The sequence below is a fragment of the Mustela nivalis genome, assembly GCF_964662115.1.
Source record: "Mustela nivalis genome assembly, chromosome: 6".
Classification (NCBI taxonomy): domain Eukaryota; kingdom Metazoa; phylum Chordata; class Mammalia; order Carnivora; family Mustelidae; genus Mustela; species Mustela nivalis.
Genome location: NC_139025.1, coordinates 133,701,910 through 133,722,589, shown reverse-complemented (window position 1 = coordinate 133,722,589; position 20,680 = coordinate 133,701,910). Strand labels below are relative to the sequence as shown.

The 20,680-nt window shown below is 40.2% G+C and overlaps 1 protein-coding gene across 1 annotated transcript in view; it reads left to right on the top strand.

The window, feature by feature from the left end:
• Positions 1-2,474, top strand: part of MCTP2 (multiple C2 and transmembrane domain containing 2) — a 646,489-nt gene extending 644,015 nt beyond the window's left edge. The window contains 1 exon segment of the mRNA XM_082736421.1: positions 1,037-2,474. Coding sequence (XP_082592547.1) covers positions 1,037-1,105 — 69 coding nt within the window. The 3' untranslated portion in view covers positions 1,106-2,474.
• The last annotated feature ends 18,206 nt before the right edge of the window (positions 2,475-20,680 follow it).

Below are 20,680 nucleotides of genomic sequence, written 5' to 3'. Positions count from 1 at the left end.
CACCAAACACTCAAAGGAAAGGGTGCTTTTTTAGCATGTATCTGCTTTTGACGAAGTGTAGCTCAACATATGTGATGGGGCATGGTGTCCTTGGGGAGTTCGGCACAAATGCTAAAAGCCAGTGAGCACATGTGCTCTGTAATACTATACTTTAAATGAAGCCATTCTGCCGTCAGCCAATCAGAACCCGCACAGCAAGGCAGTGAGATTGAGTTGCAACCCTTGAGTTGCAATGTGAGGTTGTCCCCATGTCCTCAAAGAAAGGAAATCACCATCCAGCACAGCCCACCATGAGGACTATGTCTACATAGTCCAGGCATGAGCCCTCAGAGTGGCCATCCGGCTGGAGCTGACATGCATAACAGAGGGACGCTACAAAAGAACATTCGAGGGAGACAGACAGTATGCTAGTAAGATCCTCCGTGTATCACTAAGAACACTTCCAAATAACACAATAGACAGCTTGCCCCTGGGGACTCCCCAAGTGCTCAGATATATCACAGATGTTTTAGCCATTACATTGTAAATGCAATTCATTTTTTAAGAGAAATCTATTTAACTCTGTGGGCAGTATCAATTTCAACATTTTTCCCCCTCTCCCTGGCAACATAAATGTACATAATTTGCAGACAATTTTTTCCCCAAGACTTGAGATAATTTTAAATGAATATTTCTTAGTAAGTTTTGCTGTATCATATACTAAGAGAAACATTTCCCAAGAGGCAGTTATTAAGCGTCCTTGTGGTTGAAAATGGGCACACGAGAAACTAAAATTATCTGGCAGCGCTGAGAGCAGGTAGAAAGCCATGCATCTCATTAGAAAAATCTGCTTTTAATATTCTTGGTCTCAAGAAATGATGCATGACTTCTCAAATCCTTCCTGCAATTAATCCCTCCGTGTTCCTGTGTTTAGAAAATGATTCATTACCTTTGAACCTTCCTTCCTTTGCCTCAGTCTGTCCTTGGGGAGCCATTAACACACACTGTGGTGAGCTAGGGTTACCTAACCGCCGGGCCCGTCTGTTTGTTTTCACAGGTGCAGTACGCAGAATTGAAACCCTGCAGCAGCCAGAGCCCCCTTCGGAAGAAGCGCAGTGCTCTCTAGGACTCACGCCAACCTTGGACACCAGCGCCCGATTCCCTGCTGGGTTGATTAGACCAACACTATCTCTGTTTCCGAGGTGGTACCCATGGTGTCATTCTGGAATGTGTGCTGCGTGGAGCCCACCCTGCGCCCTCCCTGCTTCTCCACGTGTGCCGATGCACACACATGTGCTCACGCCCACACGCATGGGTGTGCTAGTTGCTTAGCAGCTTGGCCCATCCAAAGGAAACAATCTAGGGACCGTGAAAGACTGAGGTCCCTTCTCAGATAGGAGGTAAAGCAAGGTGGCCAGGGGTCTGAATGGCCTCTTTGAGAAGGGCTGGGAGACCACCTGGATGCAAGAGTGACCCTGAACTTGTTTTCCTACCTCCAACAGATGCTCCTTAAGATTCAGTTATTTTTCACTCCTGTTTCGCACACTCCTGATTATTGTGCATGTGAGTCAGTTTCCTTCTCTGAGTCCACAAGTCCAATAGTAACCATCATCTCCCCAACTAATGTCTCTTAGAAGTAGATTTGTTCATAATTACCAGGCATAGCCCAAGCCTTTGGGCGTCCTTCCGCCATGATTACTGAAGACGTGTGTACAATGGCGGTCAGCTCCCCGGTGCTGGACACCAGCCTGTGCTGTGGTCCTTTGCGGGCAGTGGAAGCCCCAGGGAAGGTTGGAAGGGACCACTCATCCAAAAAGTGAAGCTTTCGTGAGAGTATTTGGTTGCCTTACCAACACCATGTCTTCCGACTTGACTTTGCTTATTTCCAAAATAAAATGTCGACATTAGCGCTTGAGAGAGAGGATGAATGAATGGATTCTGAGAGTATTTAGGAAAACGGATAAAGGCGGAGGAGCAAGGGACTAACTAATGACTATGGCTTCTTCACCTGATTGTCATAATCACTATATTTGCCCGAATTTTTGAGCAGAAAGTAAAACTAACTCAGCCATCCAAATCGATCTTTTGTTCCTGAACAAGATAGGCTATACATAATGCATCTATATCTCAGAACCCCATTCCTAGAAAAACACCACCCCAAGATCCTCTTGAAGAATAGCTGATTCCTGCAGACCCCACCACTCATAGTACCCCCAAGGAAAAACCCCAATTTTATGCATACATAAAATGAACACAAATATCCTTTGGTTCAAATGATATTTAAGTTGTAAAGACTGTATTTTGTTGACACATACTTTGTGTTTTATATATATATATATATATTATATGTGTGTGTGTGTGTATATTGTAAAGAAAAGTTGAGGTAAAAACTGATTTAATAGTGAGGTTTACTATTTTTTTCTCTCTCTCTGGGTTGTAATTTAATAATCTTCAAACAAAATGTTTATGAAAAATGTGCAAGATTCTAAACCTTATCATCCCGTGTCTGTTTTTCTTCATATTATATCTTCCTGGGTTTCTTTCTGGCTGAGCCAGATTTCTGCATGATTTGATTTGCTTCAAGTTAATGAAGCTGGCTGGAAAAGGACTTGCAGAAATTATAAAAGCTCCAGTAAATCTCTTCGTTGTACATACAATAGATAGCCAAGAACCTCTTTTGTTCAACCAGTTACTCAATCTTCTGTGTAAACAATGCCTCATTGTCTCACTCCCAACTATCATGTAGTTTATCACAGTCTGTCATTTTGTAACGACCTAAGTCAGACATTTTTAAACAGACATGTGAGATCTGATCAGTCATTTGAATGAAAACTTTCAGCAACAAAATAACCCCTTATTTATTTAAAAGTGGAACCGATACTTCATTGTTGTTCTTTTGCTATACAATTTCAAAATGAAATAATTTGTCCAACAAGAAGGCATCATTAGTTAGACTTATTCCCTCTGCCGCCCAGTGGGAATTCTGAGCATTAAGTTGAGGACACAGACAGCAGCTGGGCTACCAAGAGCAGGACAGAATCAACCTGTAATAAACTGTAAGTAGAAAACAATTGTTAATTGATTAAGTCGACTTTGAACGTTAAAAATGTTCGTTGTAAGGGAAATGTGAAGATTTATACAAGTGATCAAACCCCTACCAGATTCCAGAATGCTCTTTAGATAAAATTTATGGATTGTGGATTCACAGTATGATAATTAATATAATTCAGTAGGAATGTTGAATTTTAGCCAAGCTCTCCTGGTTCTCTTCTCAAACCTCACACTCCCTTTTCCAGCTCTGTCTGGATGTCTTATAGGCCTCTCTACCTCAGTGGGTCAGAAACTTGGTTATCTCTCCCTTCGTGTGTTCAGGACCATTTAACCCATACTCTCGTTCCAGTTTCCTTATTTCCCTTACTGGCACTGGCATCTTCTGGGCTGGAAGACACTGGGCATCCCCTTTTTTTGCTCCTTACGTTCCCCACCCCCCACCTCCCAACCCATAAGCTTGTAGCTCCTGTGTTGCATATTACTCATGTTCATTTCTATCTTGTCCATTTCTGATCACCACCCCCTAAGCCAAGGCCTCCAAAACCTCTTACAAGATATGGCAATAGTGCCAATTACGTTATGCCAGATTAATCCTCGTTCTGAATATTCTTTTCACTAGGAATACTTTCTCACAAGTTTCTGTTCAAATAAATTCTGCCCTCTTTACATCTTTCATATTTTTCTGGCATTTGCCATATTCTGCTACAGCTCATCATTACCAGAGGCTTTGACTCCCTCTGTCCTCCACTGGCACCTAATAGACACTCAGGAAATATGCGATGAATTGATTGGGTCATAGTCAACTTTTCTTCTCTGCCCTTTCATGTATATAGAGGGCTGAGATGGGTAGATTAGTGTGGTCTATCAGAGGAAATAATTTCTTGTATTAAGTACACAGCTTATACTGTGTGATATTATTTATAAGCTCTGGCCATGTCAACTTTAAACTTTTCAATGATGTCTTATATTGGAAAAATCATTACCTACATATCACAGGAAAATATATTTGTGCATGGTAAAACAAAACAAAACAAAAAACCCTTGATTTTTCTTCTTGTCATTTATCATTTAATGAACATATATGGAACACTTATGATCTACCTGAACAAAACAGACTGCATTCCCTTGGTAAAGCCAGGCATGAAACAGATACTTTTGAAAAGTGGCAGGACATTTGCAGATTCCAGTTCTAGAAGGATATTCTGGCTGCAGTGGGTAGGCCAGCAATAATGAATGTTCAAAGAAGAGCTAATTGGAATAATCTTGATAAATTGATGGTCACCGGGATCTTCAAATTATGTCAGTGAAATAATCTACAGGTGAAATCGTGAGTTGGTTAGGAGGAAAAATGAGTGGGACTTCTCAGTTGCTTGACTATGGGGTGGAGGAGAGATTAGAGTTCAAGATGGCACTCACTGTTCTCATCTTTGGGTCCAGGAAGATGGTATGCTGTTTGCCAAGGGAATTATAGGAGCAGCCATGAGAAGAACACCAGGAACCCAGTTTTAGATGATGTTGAATTTGAGGCCAAAAAGCCTTTAAATTATCTCAAAAAGGGAACAGTTATAGCTATACAGCTGAGAGAAGAAATGCAGATATACATAAGGGCCAATATTCATAGAAAAGATTGAAGCCACATACTTCAAAAAATGGACTCCACACTCAAAAAGTTCTGTAAAGATGAGCCAACTAAGGCTAAATAGAAATATTAAATAAGGGAAAAGCATTAAGCATGTACTATCATAGAATTCCGTTGGTAGAGCGTGTTTCAAGAAAACAAGTGCTGTCTATAGTGCTAAATACCACTGAGATCACATCAGTTGAGGACAGCATAACGCCCTTTATTTAATGGCATGGCAACCTGTGGGGGGTCTTGGCGATGAGTCATTTCTGTAGAGTGGTAGGAAAGGAAACCAGATATGGGTTGAGAAATGAGTGGACCTAGCAAATGGAGACCACTTAGAGGTATCTCCTGAAAAATTCCACTAGAAGGAGAGAAGAGAGAGACAAGAGCTCAGAATGGAAGAAGGTGCCTGGAATTATTAAGGGAAAAAAGTAGATAGATCATGAACTCCGTGTACACCTGTTAGAAACCAAAAATTATTCAGGAGTGCGAGATGGAGTGATCTGTATCATCGTTTAAAACTGTGCCCCATCAAAACCCCCTCTCTTTTTTGTAGTAGTAATCTAACTTTTATGGGAGTAAAGTGGCTGGGAAATAAAAATACAATATCTTCTGAAAATATTATGAGTAGTCAATCAAATCATTAGATGAATGTTGAAAGGTGACATCTAAAGGATGGCTTAAGGCACATTACCTCTTTATGTGTGTCTCCTTGTAGAAAACCTGCCCTTCTGTTCTGGCATGTTAATGTGATTTACATGGGGAAAATGGATAATCAAGCACAGAAGAATACCTAGCATTTTAGAGCATGTATTAAATTCCAGGTACTTCCTAAGTGTTTTAGATGTAATGGCTCATTTAATTAACAACAACAAAACTGAAATTCCTCTAAATATTTTTGGAAAAAATAACCAGTTTCATTTAAACTCTTCCAGGAAATAGTAAAAAAAGAAGAAAAAAGTAACACTTTTCTACATATTTTATGAAGCGAGTATAATCCTCATTCTAAAACCCAACAAGGTGATACAAGGGTGGAAGTGACTTACCAGAATCCCTTATGAATATAGATATAAAATTATGAACGATATGTAAGCTTCTACACTGAAAACATAATTGAAAGAGAGAAGATAAATAAATGTAGGGTTTCATGGATTAGAAGATTCAATATATTAAGATGTCAAGAGATTAAATGTAAGCCCAATAAAAATTATGGGTTTTTTTACAGAAATTAATCAGCTGATTTTAAAATGTACACAGAAATGCAAGAATTTAAGAATAGTCCAAGCAATCTTACAGATGATTAACACTGGAAGATAACAAGATGTATTATAAAGTTATTGTAACTAGACAACGTGCTATAGGCACAAGCATAGACAGATTAAAGAAATAGAAAAGACCAGAAGGACATCCACACATATTTGCTGACCTGTGATCTAATTTATGTCAAAGGTGACGTATTTTCAGTGTGGGGACAGCATGCAGTGTAGGGGAAAAAACCTTTTGAAAAAAGACCTTGGGTCACATAAGTATCCACATGGATAAAATAAATATTGACTCTTTCCTTATACTCACAAAAATCAATTCTGTGTGAATTGCAGATCCAAATATAGAAGGCACAGTAAAAGATTCCAGGAAAAGGACATAAGAAAAATCTCTTCACATCTATGTGATAATCAAAGATTTCTTAAACTGATAGTAGGATGCTAATCATAATGAGAAAATACTGTTAAATTGGAGATCACTAAACTTAATTTTTTCCTCAAAAAGTACAGTTAAGAGAGTAAGTGGGTAAGCCACAAAGTGAAAGAAAATATGCAATCTCTGTATATAACCTGACAATTCTGCCCAGAATACATAAATATTTTCTATGACGAAAGGCAGAAAACCTAGTAAAAAAGGGGGCAAAAGACTTGAACAGGCACTTCACAGAAGAGCTTATCCAAGTGACCTGCAAACATACAAAAAGGCACTCAGCATCACAGTTTGCAAATGCAAACTGAATCCACAAAATGGCTAAAATGAACTAGTCAGTAGTAAGTGTTTTTAAGGATGTGGAAAAAAAAAATCCTGTATGCTGTTAGTGGGTGATAACATCTATTGGTACAACCACTTTGGAAAACTTTCAGAAAAGTGTTTATTAAAGTTAACCAGCTATATACCCTATGACCCTTCCCCCAGTTCCACTCTTAGGTATATAACCAACAGAATTGTGCATACGTTCGATAAAAGACATGCCCAAGAATACTTAGCGCTACTTGTACTACTTGTGTAATTCTAAAAAACAGCACAGCATATGTTCATCAGTAGCTGTGATGATCAATTACTTGGGACTCTGCAATGGAATACTATACAGAAATGAGAGGGAAATACAGAAATGAGAGAAAATATTTCCAATATTTTGGAAATAACATTCAACAAAAAAGCACAAGTACATACAATGCAAGATTTCATTTTTGTAATGTTCAATACCAGAAGAGCACAGTCTATGGTATTAAAAGTCAGAAGGTGAGGGGTGCAGTGGCTAAAAGGAGCTATCAGGGGAATTCCCGGGATGATGTCAAGGTTTTTGTCATTTTGGTCCGGATTCTACTTACATCAACTTGTTAACTTTGTGAAATTCACTGAGCTGTAAATTTAGGACTTGTAATAATTTTCCACCTGTTTACTAAAAGGAAAGGAAACAAAATGATGTAGCATGGCCATTTTATTCCTAATTTTCAGTGAAAGAAACTGAAGCTGATCACTGTTGGTATTTTAAACATGGAAGAAGAAGGACACTAATCCAAATAAACATTTTAAATTGTGTAAGAGTTGGGAGTAGTCATTTTAAACAAACCCATAGCTGACACTTTCTTGATAATCTTACTACATTTGACTCTTCAATGATGTCTTCACACAAATCAGTCATCATTTAAAAAAAGATCTTCATTCCTAAGAGTACAAAAAGTGACTTCCTCTAACTGATCACCTACAGAAGCATTAAAAAATTGTTCTACATGAGCAAATTGGCCATTGACAACCTCAGGGTCTGAAGTGTTCCAGAAAGTTTTTTCTTTTGGAGCAGCTGGACGGCTCAGTCAACTCAGCGTTCAAATCTTGGTTTCGGCTCAGGTCACAATCTTGGGTTGTGATCTCAGGACTGTGAGATGGAAGCCCGTGTTGGGTTCTTTGTTCAGCATGGAGTCTGCCTGGGGTTCTTTCCTCCTCCCTCTTCCTCTTCCTCTGCTCCTCCCCCTACTTGTGCTCTGTCTCTCCTCTCTCTCTCAAATAAATAAATAAAATCTTAAAAAAAAAGTTTTATCTTTTTACACATTATACTTACATTCATCGAGCCTGGAAGCGCATGTATTTAAGTTTTGGGGGGGGGGAGTGGTCAGAAGTTATACTGGGTTTTCCACTGCACAGAGGGTGGGTGCTTCCAATTTTAGTATATGTGCTGCCGAAGCGAGCACAGGGTGGTTGCTTCTAACCACCTTCCCCCTGCCCACCACTGCATTATTCAAGGCTCACTCTACACGCATACACATGTACTCCTAAATTTTTGTAAAATTTCACATATCTCTAAGAATTGATCTGTAGATTCCAGTTAAGAACCCGAGAACCTGTGTTTTCAGGCAAAACATTCAGCGTTTGCCTCCTGCTGCATTTGACCTCCGGGTGGAGAATGTGTTTTTCTAGAAGCCCAATGTCAGTAGTCTGCTCAACGCCAGTGTTCAATTCATTCATTATTCAATCTAGCTCTTTTTCTGGGAAACGTTTTATTAGGCTAGTCTTTACAGCTGAGAAATCCTAAGATTTCAATTTGCTTTCCATTCCTTTAATTCATTACGATAATACATACAAGCTTCTCTTCTCCATGTATTTTCATTATCAGATCAAAGCAACTGGTTGGAAAAACAAAAACACATGGAGTCGTTTGTTTAACTGCACAGTGACGAGCTGGCGTAACTGATTTCATATGATTCTACCAGATAAATCGTCATCTGCATAGTGGCAAAGGCCATGATTTGGGTTTTTTTTTGTTTGTTTGTTTTTGTTCTTTTGTTTCATTTTTGCCTCAAAAGTTCTGCACAAGCTGGAGAAGTGATCCAGCAAAGAAAAGTTAACAGGGACAAGTAGAATGTTCATTGTACAATGAAAGGAGAGAGCAGATTTTAAAATTTTTATTCCCTAAGAGAGGCACACATCACCTGCATTTTATGCCTACAGCACTTGGGGCTGGGCCCAGGGAGAGAATGGGGTTGGCTGAAAGAGAGCCTGAAAGTGGGAGACAGTTTCTCTGACTTGGTGAAAGGGTCGGTCAGCAATGGCAAGTCTTAAGGTTGTACAGAGAGCCATGATCCCGGGCAGAACCGAGCTCGCACAGAGACAGACACGGGCATGTGTTCTCTCTGGCTCTGAAAGTTTTGCCCTGGACTATGCTTATTGTCACCCTCCGGTTCAGCAACTTGTGTCCCAGGGGATGTAGAAGGGTAAACTAGCAGTGACTCTGATTAGAGAAGAAGCCCCTGATCATGTAGAAATAGCCTTTCTTCTTTTCATAATACAGGATATTCCATGTTAAAATTACCTAAAATGTTTTTGTATATTTTTCTCTCTTCCAAATCATTAATAAAGATGCTAAAACAGCACATGACCTTAATCCCTTCCACTCACCGACCAGACACCTCTCTTTAACTTGATCCAGTAGCACTGATCACTCTGAGTGCCTTGAAAAATATAATCGTCAACCTGCCAGTGTGCCCCCCCTTCTTTTCCCCAGCAAATTGGAGCTTTGCGAGATCCCACTGTATTTTCTCCTACTTACTTTAAACAGCAAACAGATCGTAGGATTATTTCTAGGTGACCATCCCCACTCACTATAATCAGGTTTAAGCTTCATAATTTATAACAGTGTATTTGCTTGTTAATATGGTGGACCCAGTTATAACCATCCCAATAGCAATCATTTATGGATGGTCACTTGTAGTCAAGGCACTTTAAAATCATAGTTTTAGGGGTGCCTGGGTAGCTCAGTGGGTTAAAGCCTCTGCCTTCAGCTCATGTCATGATCCCAGGGTTCTGGGATCGAGCCCTGCATCCGGTTCTCTGCTCAGCTGGGAGCCGGCTTCCCTCCTCCTCTCTCTGCCTCTCTGCTTACTTATGATCTCTGTCTGTCAAATAAATAAATAAAATATTTTTAAAAAATAAAATCATAGTTTTAATCAAGGACAAAGATATTTTGCATAATTAACATGGTGTGTCTGGGCTTAAGATTTTGATCTGTGCTCTGATTCTTGATTTTACAAGAACCACTTCAAAAGCGTCATGGTGGTGGTGGGGGCTTAAGGAAAGGCGAATTCTCCTGGGCCTGAGTGATTTTGAACTATTGACTTTTGAATGATGAGGTTTCCTGACATTCTTTTCCCTTGATTCTTATAAATGGTTACTTGGTCAGGCTGTCCATTTCTTTTGAGTATTGATATGGGCTGTTCCTGGGAAGGATTTCCAAAGGAATAGTGTCACATTCATTTAATAATTAATGCCTCCTTTTCTCCTGACCCTTAGTTTTTATCCTGGGTTTCGATTATTCATAGTCCTGTGGGAGTACGCATGAATTCAATTCACGTGTGGTTCTAAAACTTCCCATTAAATGTTAAACTCTAGTAGTTTCAAAATCCTGTCCCAGTGCCCTGGTAATCTATGAAATTGCTACCTTATTTGATCTGTTTCACTCACTTTCTCTTTTTATAGCTGTCCATTCTCTAATTCAGAGGCAACAAAAATTTTACATGTCCTAAAACAGGCAATTTAAAAGGGGGAACGCTCGGAGGACTGGTTGACCCCAAATTTGGGCTACCGAATGTTTTGTTGTTGTTTGTTTGTTTATTGTTTGTTGTTTGTTTTTTTCCCACTTGCCTTTCATTAGCATTTGATTGTGGCTGGCTTGAAGTTGGTTGAGCTCCATGACTCAGAGCCACAAGGATAGGGGTTGAAATCCAAGACCGGGTACTGTGGTACCAACTTATTGTTTGTCTTTGGGCATCCCACTTATCTCCCTGGAACCCCAATTTCCCTTGCTACAAATGGCAATAATAGCACCCACATTATGAGGGTTTGGAATCACATATATGCTCGGCACCTGCAGTTGACTTTTATTGAGTTAGGATATACACACAGAGCAGAGCACATAACAGATATATGCAGCCTCATGAATTTTCACAAATCGAATATTCTCATAAAACTAACATCCAGATCAAGAAACTTAACATGACTTGGGCACCTGGATGGCTCAGTGGGTTAAAGCCTCTGCTTTCAGCTCAGGTCATGATCTCAGGGTCCTGGGATTGAGTCCCGCATCGGGCTCTCTGCTCAGCAGGGAGCCTGCTTCCCCCTCTCTCTGCCTGCCTCTCTGCCTATTTGTAGTCTCTCTCTATCAAATAAATAAATAAAATCTGGAAAAAAAAAAAAAAAGGTACATATAAAATTTCTCAAACTCGGCACTATTGACCTAGGGAGCCAGATAATTCTTTGTGGTGGAACAGTGTGATTCTTACCTCTGCAAGCAAGTTTAATAGTACCCCAGACCTCTCCCAATTAGATGTCAGTAGTACCTCCCCCAAATCTGGGAAGATATGACACTCCAAATGTGTCCAGTTGCTCAGGGGTGGGGAGTGTGAGGAGGAAAAATCTCCCTCAGCCGAGAACCACTAGTATATACTGTGCCTGTGTGTTATGCCCAGACCTCAGGTTAAGAGGGGCCCCTCCCAAGTAAGCTGTCATCGGTTGTCCAGTCTTCCCCCACTCTGGGGTAACTCGCCAGCGCCAGCTGACCTGAGCAGTAACTTCAGGCAGGTTTCTTACCATCAGTCCTGGAAGGAGGGCGTCCCTGGGTCTGGAGTCCCGAGGGTCTTGCTTCTGTTCCCATTTCTCCACAGCTTCTAGTGCCCTCTGCCAGTGGAAGTTTTAATTGGTTCAACCACTTCGGAAAACTGTTGGCAGTTTTTATTAAGTATTTACTAAACTGGGCGTAGGCATACATCCCCTTGCGATTCCCTTTTGAGTATGTAGTTAATCACGTTTTTAAAAATTTTTTAAAGATTTTATTATTGATTTGACAGAGAGAGAGAGAGAGGGAGAGAGAGAGAACAAGCTCGAGCAGGGGGAGTGGCAGGCGGAGGGAGAGGGAGAAGCAGGCTCTCTGCTAAGCCAGGTGTAAGACTGGATCCCTGGACTCTGGGATCATGACCTGAGCTGAACGCAGGCACATAAATAACCAGCTGAGCCACTCAGGCATCCCGAACTCCAAGGTTTTAATACTGTTTTGCTTCTTCTTCTGTTTTTTTAAAAAGACTTTATTTATTTATTTGACAGACAGAGATCACAAGTAGGCAGAGAGACAGACAGAGAGAGAGAGAGACGAGGAAGCAGGCTCCCTGCTGAGCAGGATGTGGGGCTCGATCCCAGGACCCTGGAATTATGACCTGAGCCGAAGGCAGAGGCTTAACCCATTGAGCCACCCAGGCGCTCCTGTTTTGCTTCTTCTATGGCTTGCTTATTGATTGATTTATTTATTTTAAGATTTTATTTTTAAGTAATCTCTGTCACCAACATGGAGCTCGAATTCACAACCCTGAGATCAAGAGTCCCATGCTCCACTGACTGAGCCAGCTGGGTGGCCCTACTTATATTTATTTTTGTTTAGTGAAAAAAAAAAATCCTTGTCTGGCATGTTTCCTAAAGTATATAATATTTTAATCATCTTGTATAAATATAATTTATAAATAAATACAACTACAATTATTGGGAGAGTTCAAAATACCTTAACTGCTCAGTATTCATGGTTTAAAAAAAAAATGTAAAGAACTATGGGCTCTTGGGTTGCTCAGTCAGTTAAGCTTCTGATTCTTGATTTCTTCTCAGGTCATGATATCAAGGTCCTGATACCGAGCACCACATCAGGCTCTGTGTTCACTGGGGAATCTGCTCGAGATTCTCTCTCTCCCTCTGATCTTCCCCCTGCTGTCTCTCAAATAAATAAATAAAATCCCTCAGAATTTTGAAAATGTAGGGGACACATGGGTGGCTCAGTGGGTTAAGCCTCTGCCTTCGGCTCAGGTCATGATCTCTGGGTCCTGGGATTGAGCCCCGCATCAGGCTCTCTGCTCAGCGGGAAGCCTCCTTTCCCATACCGCCGCCTGCCTTTCCACCTATTTGTGATCTCTGTCTGTCAAATAAATTAAAAACATCTTAAAAAAAGGAAAATGTAGGTGGGGGTGGCTCAGTGGGTTAAGCCTCTGCTTTCCACTCAGGTCATTATCTCAGGGTCCTGGGATCGACCCTGCCATGGGGCTCTCTGCTCAGCGGGGAGCTTGCTTCTCTCTCTGCCTGCCTCTCTGCCTACTTGTGATCTCTCTTTCTGTGTCAAATAAATAAATAAAATCTTCTTAAAGAAAGAATTTTAAAAATGTAAAGATCTAGTAACTTATCAGTGTGCATTAAACTATGTAGCAGGAGGTTTGAGTGCTTGCTATAATGAAGAAAATAGGAATCCTAGAAAACAAAGATTCATTTTCATCTTCTTTATAATAGCCAGTTGTTATAATGTGAAGAAAGACAATGAAAATACATGAGAAATTATAAACAACGGCTTTCATATTGTGGATTCTGATGCTGTAGAGACCCAAAATTCATATGCAACAGAAAATACAAATTACTGAAGTTTCATATCACATTATCTGAATTGGGGAAACAACATCTATTTGGAGAGATAAACATTTGATGGCAATTGGCTAAACACTACACACCAGGCTATTTTTTTTTTTCCTTCCTTCACTGTTGCTTAAAAGTATAATAAAGAGAAGTACAATGAACATGTCTGGAAGAATGAAGTCTCCCAGAATCATTAAACAACACAAGTCAGATTATAAACAGATATATTCAGTGAGGTTTAATTTTGAGGCCAGGTCTCCTTTGCAGGTCAAAAATGATAGGACGCATTGAAGGGAGTCCTTTGTGTTGGTTTCTATGACCACTGTAACCGATTGCCAGAAATTTCGTGGCTTAAAACAAGACAAATTTGCCTTACAGTTCTGGAAATCAGAAGTCCCAGAGATCTCACTTGGCTAAAATCAAGGTGTCAAAAGGACTGCGGTCCTTCTGGAAACGTTAGGGTGGAGTTGATTTTCCAGCTTTTGGAAGTCACTCGCACACCCTAGCTCCTTGCCACTCACACCCTCCTTTCTACCTCCTTCTTGGAAACCATCCATGTTGAGCAGAGCCCTTGTTATTCTGCCTTTCCTTGGGTTGTCTCTTCCAATTCCCTTTCCACTCGGAAGGACCATAAAATACTGCATATACAGTGATTATATTGGCCCCACCTGAGCAATCCAGAATAATCACCGTATATTCAGGACAGCTGATAAGCAACCTCCCTTCTCCTTTACCCTGTAGCCTAACATACAGAATCCGGACATCCATCATGGGTCATTATTCTGCCTACCACACCCATTAAGGTTTTTGAATCTAAATGGACCACGTTGGGCAGGAGCACATTTCTCCCCCGATTTCTTAAGAGACACTGTCATCCATATTTATTTTCAAAGTAGAATTTCTTTTACTTGTGTGGGTTACATCCACACGTTTGCATGAGTGTGCACACACATACGCATACATACATCGTTAATGTCTTCAAAGCATCACTGGAGAACAACAGCGTGTGAAATAACTTCCTATGCTTTTAATGTCTTAATAAAGTCTCCAAGGCAGTATGGGATGATACCAAGAGCATCAAACTGAGAATCAGAAAAATCCATGTTCTCCACCTGAATCTTCCCTTTTATACACTTTAATGTAAAATTTAGTAGTAGTAGTACTGGAACGAGCTGTGTAGAGAGTCATGAGCATTTATTTCTCTCAGAGATATTCCCCATCATTAAAATTCCATTAAGAAGCCTCATAGCCAACTAATGGTCAGCTCCAGAGGTGCAGATGGAAGGAGGATAATCCTAGTGTAAATTTAACTGAGAAGGAAATGCTTTTATACAGTAGGGCCAAGAGAGGAGACTCATCCATTAGCCAAATAAAAACCAGACTCCCAAACTCTAATTCTTGATGTCATCACTAATACCAATTCTTGACCCACTGAGTACAAAAATGCAGTTCACCCTACCTCAGTTTCTCCGCTAAGGCAATAAGAGGAGCCATTTAGGGATGGAACCCTAAATACTGGTATTGTGCATAAAATGTTTCCATTTTTTAAGATCTGGGCATTAGACTGGCCCGTTTTGTTGTGTAACAATGCTGCCTCAACGCTCAGCAAAAGCGGATGTTGAAAGTCATCATTAGATACAGTTTGAGCTTCTGTTTCTCCCATTCTCAGTTTCAATTATCCGTTTTATACTTGTCTCCTATCATTTCAGAAAATCACAAGTTGGCAATCATAATTACATTATTCTTTTTGAACAAGCTGTCAAAAATAGAGGCTTAAAACTAAAAAAAAAAAAGAGAGAGAGAGAAAGAAAGAAAAAAAAAGGGCACATCCTTTAAATTGATCGGTTTGGGGAATTTTCTCTCTGGATTTGGCCCAAGATTGGATTGAAGTAGCTGATTATCTTAATAGTATCCTTAAATTTTAACTGCGCAGTCACATTACTTGTGACTCACACTAGGAAATGATTATGTCAGAACTGGAAACTGTAAAGCTAGAAATTGTATAATAATAGAAATCCCAATTAAGCTGTGAGTTGCAGAGGCAGACTAGAATCTTCTGGAACGTAAAACCAACAACAACTCACGGCGGCATTTCTTTTGTCTCTAAATCTGTATTCTATTAATATCCCTAAGCTGCGTGGGAGCCCAGTGTGCCAAAGAGATATTCGATGCCTACATTTGGAAGTGTACATGTACTTTTCAGCAAATATACAACAGGTCGGGATCATGAGACGTGTCGCCTGAGGAATTCATCACGTTTTAATAGGTTTGTCATATTGACATGAGGGACCACGTGAGTCATCATTTCCCACCAAGGTCAGTCTCCACAGTGGACAGCAGTTTTGCATTTTAATACTCGATGCATGAAAATTCCACCGCTGGCATCCACTCCTGCTACCTATGATTCTTTGGGACATAAATTTAGCTGGGTTCAATTTTGTAGAGAATTTTTTTTCTTTTCCTTTCTTTCTTTCTTTCTTTTCTTTTTTTTTTAATGCTGGGATGGAGAGAAAAGTTAACTTCCTAGTGGTGAGGACTTTAGTCAGTTCATGCCACTGTGGCTTGGCTTTCCGATTTGTCAAATGGGGGGGTTTGTGTGGAGGAAATCTGGCAATTTCATGCAGATAAAAAGAGATCAGAGAGAGAGCCAGACCAGCTGTGTAAGCAATTTGGAAAAGCACAAGGTTGTGTGTGTGGTTTTTTTTTTTAATCGTTATTGGAAATGATACTTTTTTGCATTAGGTTAGGATAATCTATGTTGTTTAATGTAGAGATATCTGTGTTGTGAGGTAATGCCAGGTTACATTTGAATTTTCTTTTGCTTTACGTCTCTAAATCATGTGACTTTGTTTATTTATTTTTATTCTGTTAACTTTAGCCAGTGTTTTAACTTCTCTGTCTTTGAGCTCAGGATGCCACTATCCGCCATTGCCTCCGTGTCTTATTTGTCGCCCACCTGCCACCTTCTCATACTGGGGATACCCCTTCCTTTTTCTCTTGGGTCCCCTCTGTGGCTTCCCAGGCCACATGTCCTCCTCTTTGTTGATTGTCTCTCTGATTATGCTGAAGGACATTTAGAAAAATTTTTCTTTTTTTCTTTTAATTTAAAAAAATACTTTATTTATTTATGTGGGAAGGTGAGAAAGAGAGAGAGTTCAGACCTAAAAACGTGTCCTCTATTACCTATGTGGTCATTTCTCTTCCTCCTTATTGAGGTAACTGTAGACAGAGAAGTAAGACTTTGAAAAGTCTTTTGTCTCTCTGTCTCTTTTTTCCTCTCTTATATTTTCTCTTTTGCTCTATACTCTGGGAAACTTCTTTGACTTTCTGTTTCAGTCTTTCAATTAATTATTTAATTTGGCTGATCATATTTTAGATTCTGTTGTGTTTTCCATAGCAGTCTGTTGTTCGTCTTCTTTGTTTACTATATTCTCAAATCTAAAGGCAAAAGAGTTTTTTTTTTTTGTTTTCATCTGTCTACCTGAATCATCTATTTCTTCCCATGTCAGTTCTCCTTTCCTATTGCTTGTTTCCCTCACAGGTCTGTGGATCCATTATTGATTCTTATTTGGTATAAAGAACTGGATTGGCTGTCCCAGGCAAGACCTGCAGGTTTTCTCTGCTCATGAGTAAGTAGGTCCTTCTCCTGATAAACCCATCTTTGGAAGAAGATATCAGTCTGGGAAGAGTGTGCCCACTGGCTGTATGGGCTCGGGTAGGCAGAGAGTCTGTTGCAGGCTGAGTCTTTCCAAAGGCTAGAATAAGAAAGACTTTGTTCTGAACTTAACCAACACCACCCTAGGAATGTTGATATTACAGCTGACATTTAGGGAGTGTTATAGTTTTAAAAATTTTTATTTATTTTTTAAATTTCTTTACAGTGTTCCAGAATTCATTGTTTATGCACCACACCCAGTGCTCCATGCAATATGTGCCCTCTACAATACCCATCCCCAGGCTCACCCAACCTCCCACCGCCTTTTCCTCTAAAACCCTCAGTTACTTCCTCAGAGTCCACAGTCTCTCATGGTTATTTAATCCTCAAAACAACTGTGTGTGGTAGTTGTACTATTATATCCCTCATCTTACGTTTTACTTACAAAAGGAAAGTGAAGCACGATAGTTAAGGAAATTCTTCAAGGTCACATAGCTAGTAAGAAACAGACCTGAGCTTTGAGTCCAGCCAGGCTGCCTCTGGAGACTATGCCCTGGACTGTTACATGTTCTGCCTGAAGAAAATCCAATGATATTCTCAAAAGAAGAAATCTTGAGTTCTATGGACTGATGCCATGGCAGCTTCCTGTGAATCCCTCTCTTCCCAGAACCTCGTCTCATTCATGCCCCTTTTAGACCCTGCCAACTTAGAGATGAGCTTTCTGAGGGTCACCAAGGAACTAGATGCTCCTTTCTGCACTCCACTAGTGTGGGGACTCCACTGACATCATCCCCTAATGGGCACTTCCTCTCCACCTGCTATGGACACATTCCACTCACCCCCACACTGCTCTACATCTCTCCTCTGTGATGACTCCGTCTTTATACTCTCAGCTCGTGTGTGTTTATTCTGTTTTGTACGATGCTCTAATTTTATTAGATTCTCATTAAAGAAGAGCCATTCTACCATGTTCTATTAATCAGAGTCCCCAAATTACACACCATTTTTTAATTTTTTAACCTACTGAGCCACCCAGTCGCCCCCCCTTTTTTTTTTCACTTTTTAAAAGATTGTTTATTTGAGTAATTTCTATACCCAACATAGGACACAATCTGTTCATTTAGAGACTGCGAGTGCATGTGCTGTGGGGGAGGGGGAAACAGAGGAGGAGGGAGAGAGACTCCCAAGCAGGCTCCCCATTGAGCGCGGAGTCTGATATCCCAAATTACACACCATTTTTTGTCCTTACGTACATATTTATCTGTTCAAATGGTTTAAAACAACCTTTGTCAATTACCACTAAAACATTATCATTCTAAACTAGTAATTAGTTTAGGTTAACCCAACTTAGTCTCATGATAAAGACTGGAATGTATTTTATTGTTTTACATACGCCTACACTTACATATGTGCTTTGATATATCTAAAGGCCTAGGCGTAAGATCACGTCTGAAGACATTTGAAATTTTATTCTGGAAGAGTCTTATTGTAAAAACATATTCAATTTCCACTAGTTCCTTCCATAAATTTTTGAATACTGACTATAGACCTATGCGCTGAGTGAGTCTTAAGGATCTCAGACAGGAGAAATTCGCTGCCTTTTAAAGCCTCATAATTTTTGTTGGAAAGCTTAATTATAGGTCTATTCTCAGGTTTTAGGAATAAGTTCTACTAATATAATAAAACTAATATCTTCAAGTTTAAACTTTATTATTACTTAAAAATGAGCCAATGAGTCCAGTTCTCAGACATTTCAAGTCGCTGAATATTATTTTTTCCCATGAGAGACGTATTAGTAGAATTTGAGCCAGAAACTTTACTGAAAGTCCATGCTACCTCTTTGCATTTATCACTGCCAGTCTTGCTCTGCATATTTTTTTTTTTTTGGTATTCGCCATGCATTGTTAACGGTGATTGTCATGTAATTAAATCACTGCTCATCACAAGAGCCTGTTTTTATGCTGAGATAAGCATCAGAAGCCTGCTGCAGGACCCCCAGATCAATAAAGATGTTCCCAGTAGGATTACAAAGAGGCTGGGGTTGAGCAGGGCACCAGAATTAATTAGGAATGATTTCTCTTTTTCTTTCTACTTTCAATATATTTTTTAATTGTTTTTCCATTTTCAGTGGGCCCTGCCCCTTCTTCTTCTTCTTCTTCTTTTTTTTTTTTTTTTTTTTTTTTTAATTCTACACGGATGCTCAGACACTCTGTCCAGAGATCTACAGAGGCTGAGCTCTCAATTTTACCCACTTTTTCAGTCATAATCTCAACTTACATTAGTTCCCAGTTATCTCGGAGTTTCATCATTTTTAAAGAAACTTTGGAAGCAGAGGTGGTCCTCCAATTTCAGAAATCTCTTTGGATGCTGAAATACAGGTGGATTTCTTGTTTTGGTTGGCATGCTCTTGAGACAATATAATATCCAGGTTTTAGAAGTATGAGCGTGTTCTCAAATGAAACCAAATTTTAAAAAATGAATTAAAAAAAAAAAGAAGAAGAAGAAAACTTCTTGGTTTTCCATAACTGTGTATGACATCCTCTTGGTGAGCGACATGTGAAAGGGCCAGGAACATGAAGGTCATTTTTGAGACCAGAAACATTGTATTCTAAGTAAGAGGTGTGTCCTGGTGCAGGTGGGGAGCCAGACCCCAGGAGCCTCTATATTCATCACTTCAAGGATTTTCACAATTCCTGGCTGTGGACACGGAGAGCAGAAATGAGTGAGAAAGCAGCTCCAGGAGGTGGTATCAGTGGGGAAAGGAAGGTGGTGGTATTCAAGGAGTAAAAGATGATCAGAATCCTTCCAGGACCTGAGACACAAATTTCAAATAAGAGGAGAGAAGAAGGAAATAATCAAATATTTCAGAACAGGAAAGAGAAAGTGATCTATTAATGGTGACCCCAAATGACCTCATGGGAAGGTTCTATTATCAGCTTCCCATGGTTGCAGATGGGCCTTGACAGAGCAATAGAGTGATGGGGTGGGGGCCTTGATGCTTCTTGCCCCCACTGGTCTTCAATAATTAAATCATGTGTACATTCGTTCTTTCAATCAAAACATGTGTACTTACTGAGTGCCTACTCTTAGGGTTTGATAGTGTTTAAGGGACCTGTAATATACCCTTTACCACCTGAGTTTAGACCAGGAGATAGACGCAGGAGTCAAACAAATGGAGATGAAACTAGATCTTTATTGCTGCTTGTGAATAAGGAGGACAAGTGGGTTTCCTACTATGAGCCCCAGAATTCAATAGTCATACCCAGCCAGACACCGAGAGTGTGGGATACCAGAGGCCTCCCCACACAGGGACACTGCCTGATCCCAAAAGACTCCAGGCAGAGAGGAGCAGAGCGAAATGCCCACTCTGTGCGGACAGGCAGATTCCAAAGAGAAAGAGGGAATGGCTCTGATGGGCAAGCCTCTTCCTCCTCCCTGGGCAGGTGTGTTGATAGAGGGGCTGGAAGGAAATCAGAAGTGTTACTCCAATGTAGCTCTCTTTATGAGAGTCTCTTAAGTGGTGGGTGGGGTCAAAGACCTTTCCTCTAGACCTGGAGAAACACACGTATAAATCCCTGCCAGGCAGGAACCAGATACAGTCCATGCCTTCCAGGTGCCGATAAAGTCCGGTATGGCAACTGGAGCAATAGGTAAGCAATGATAACGTGTGTGACCGATTT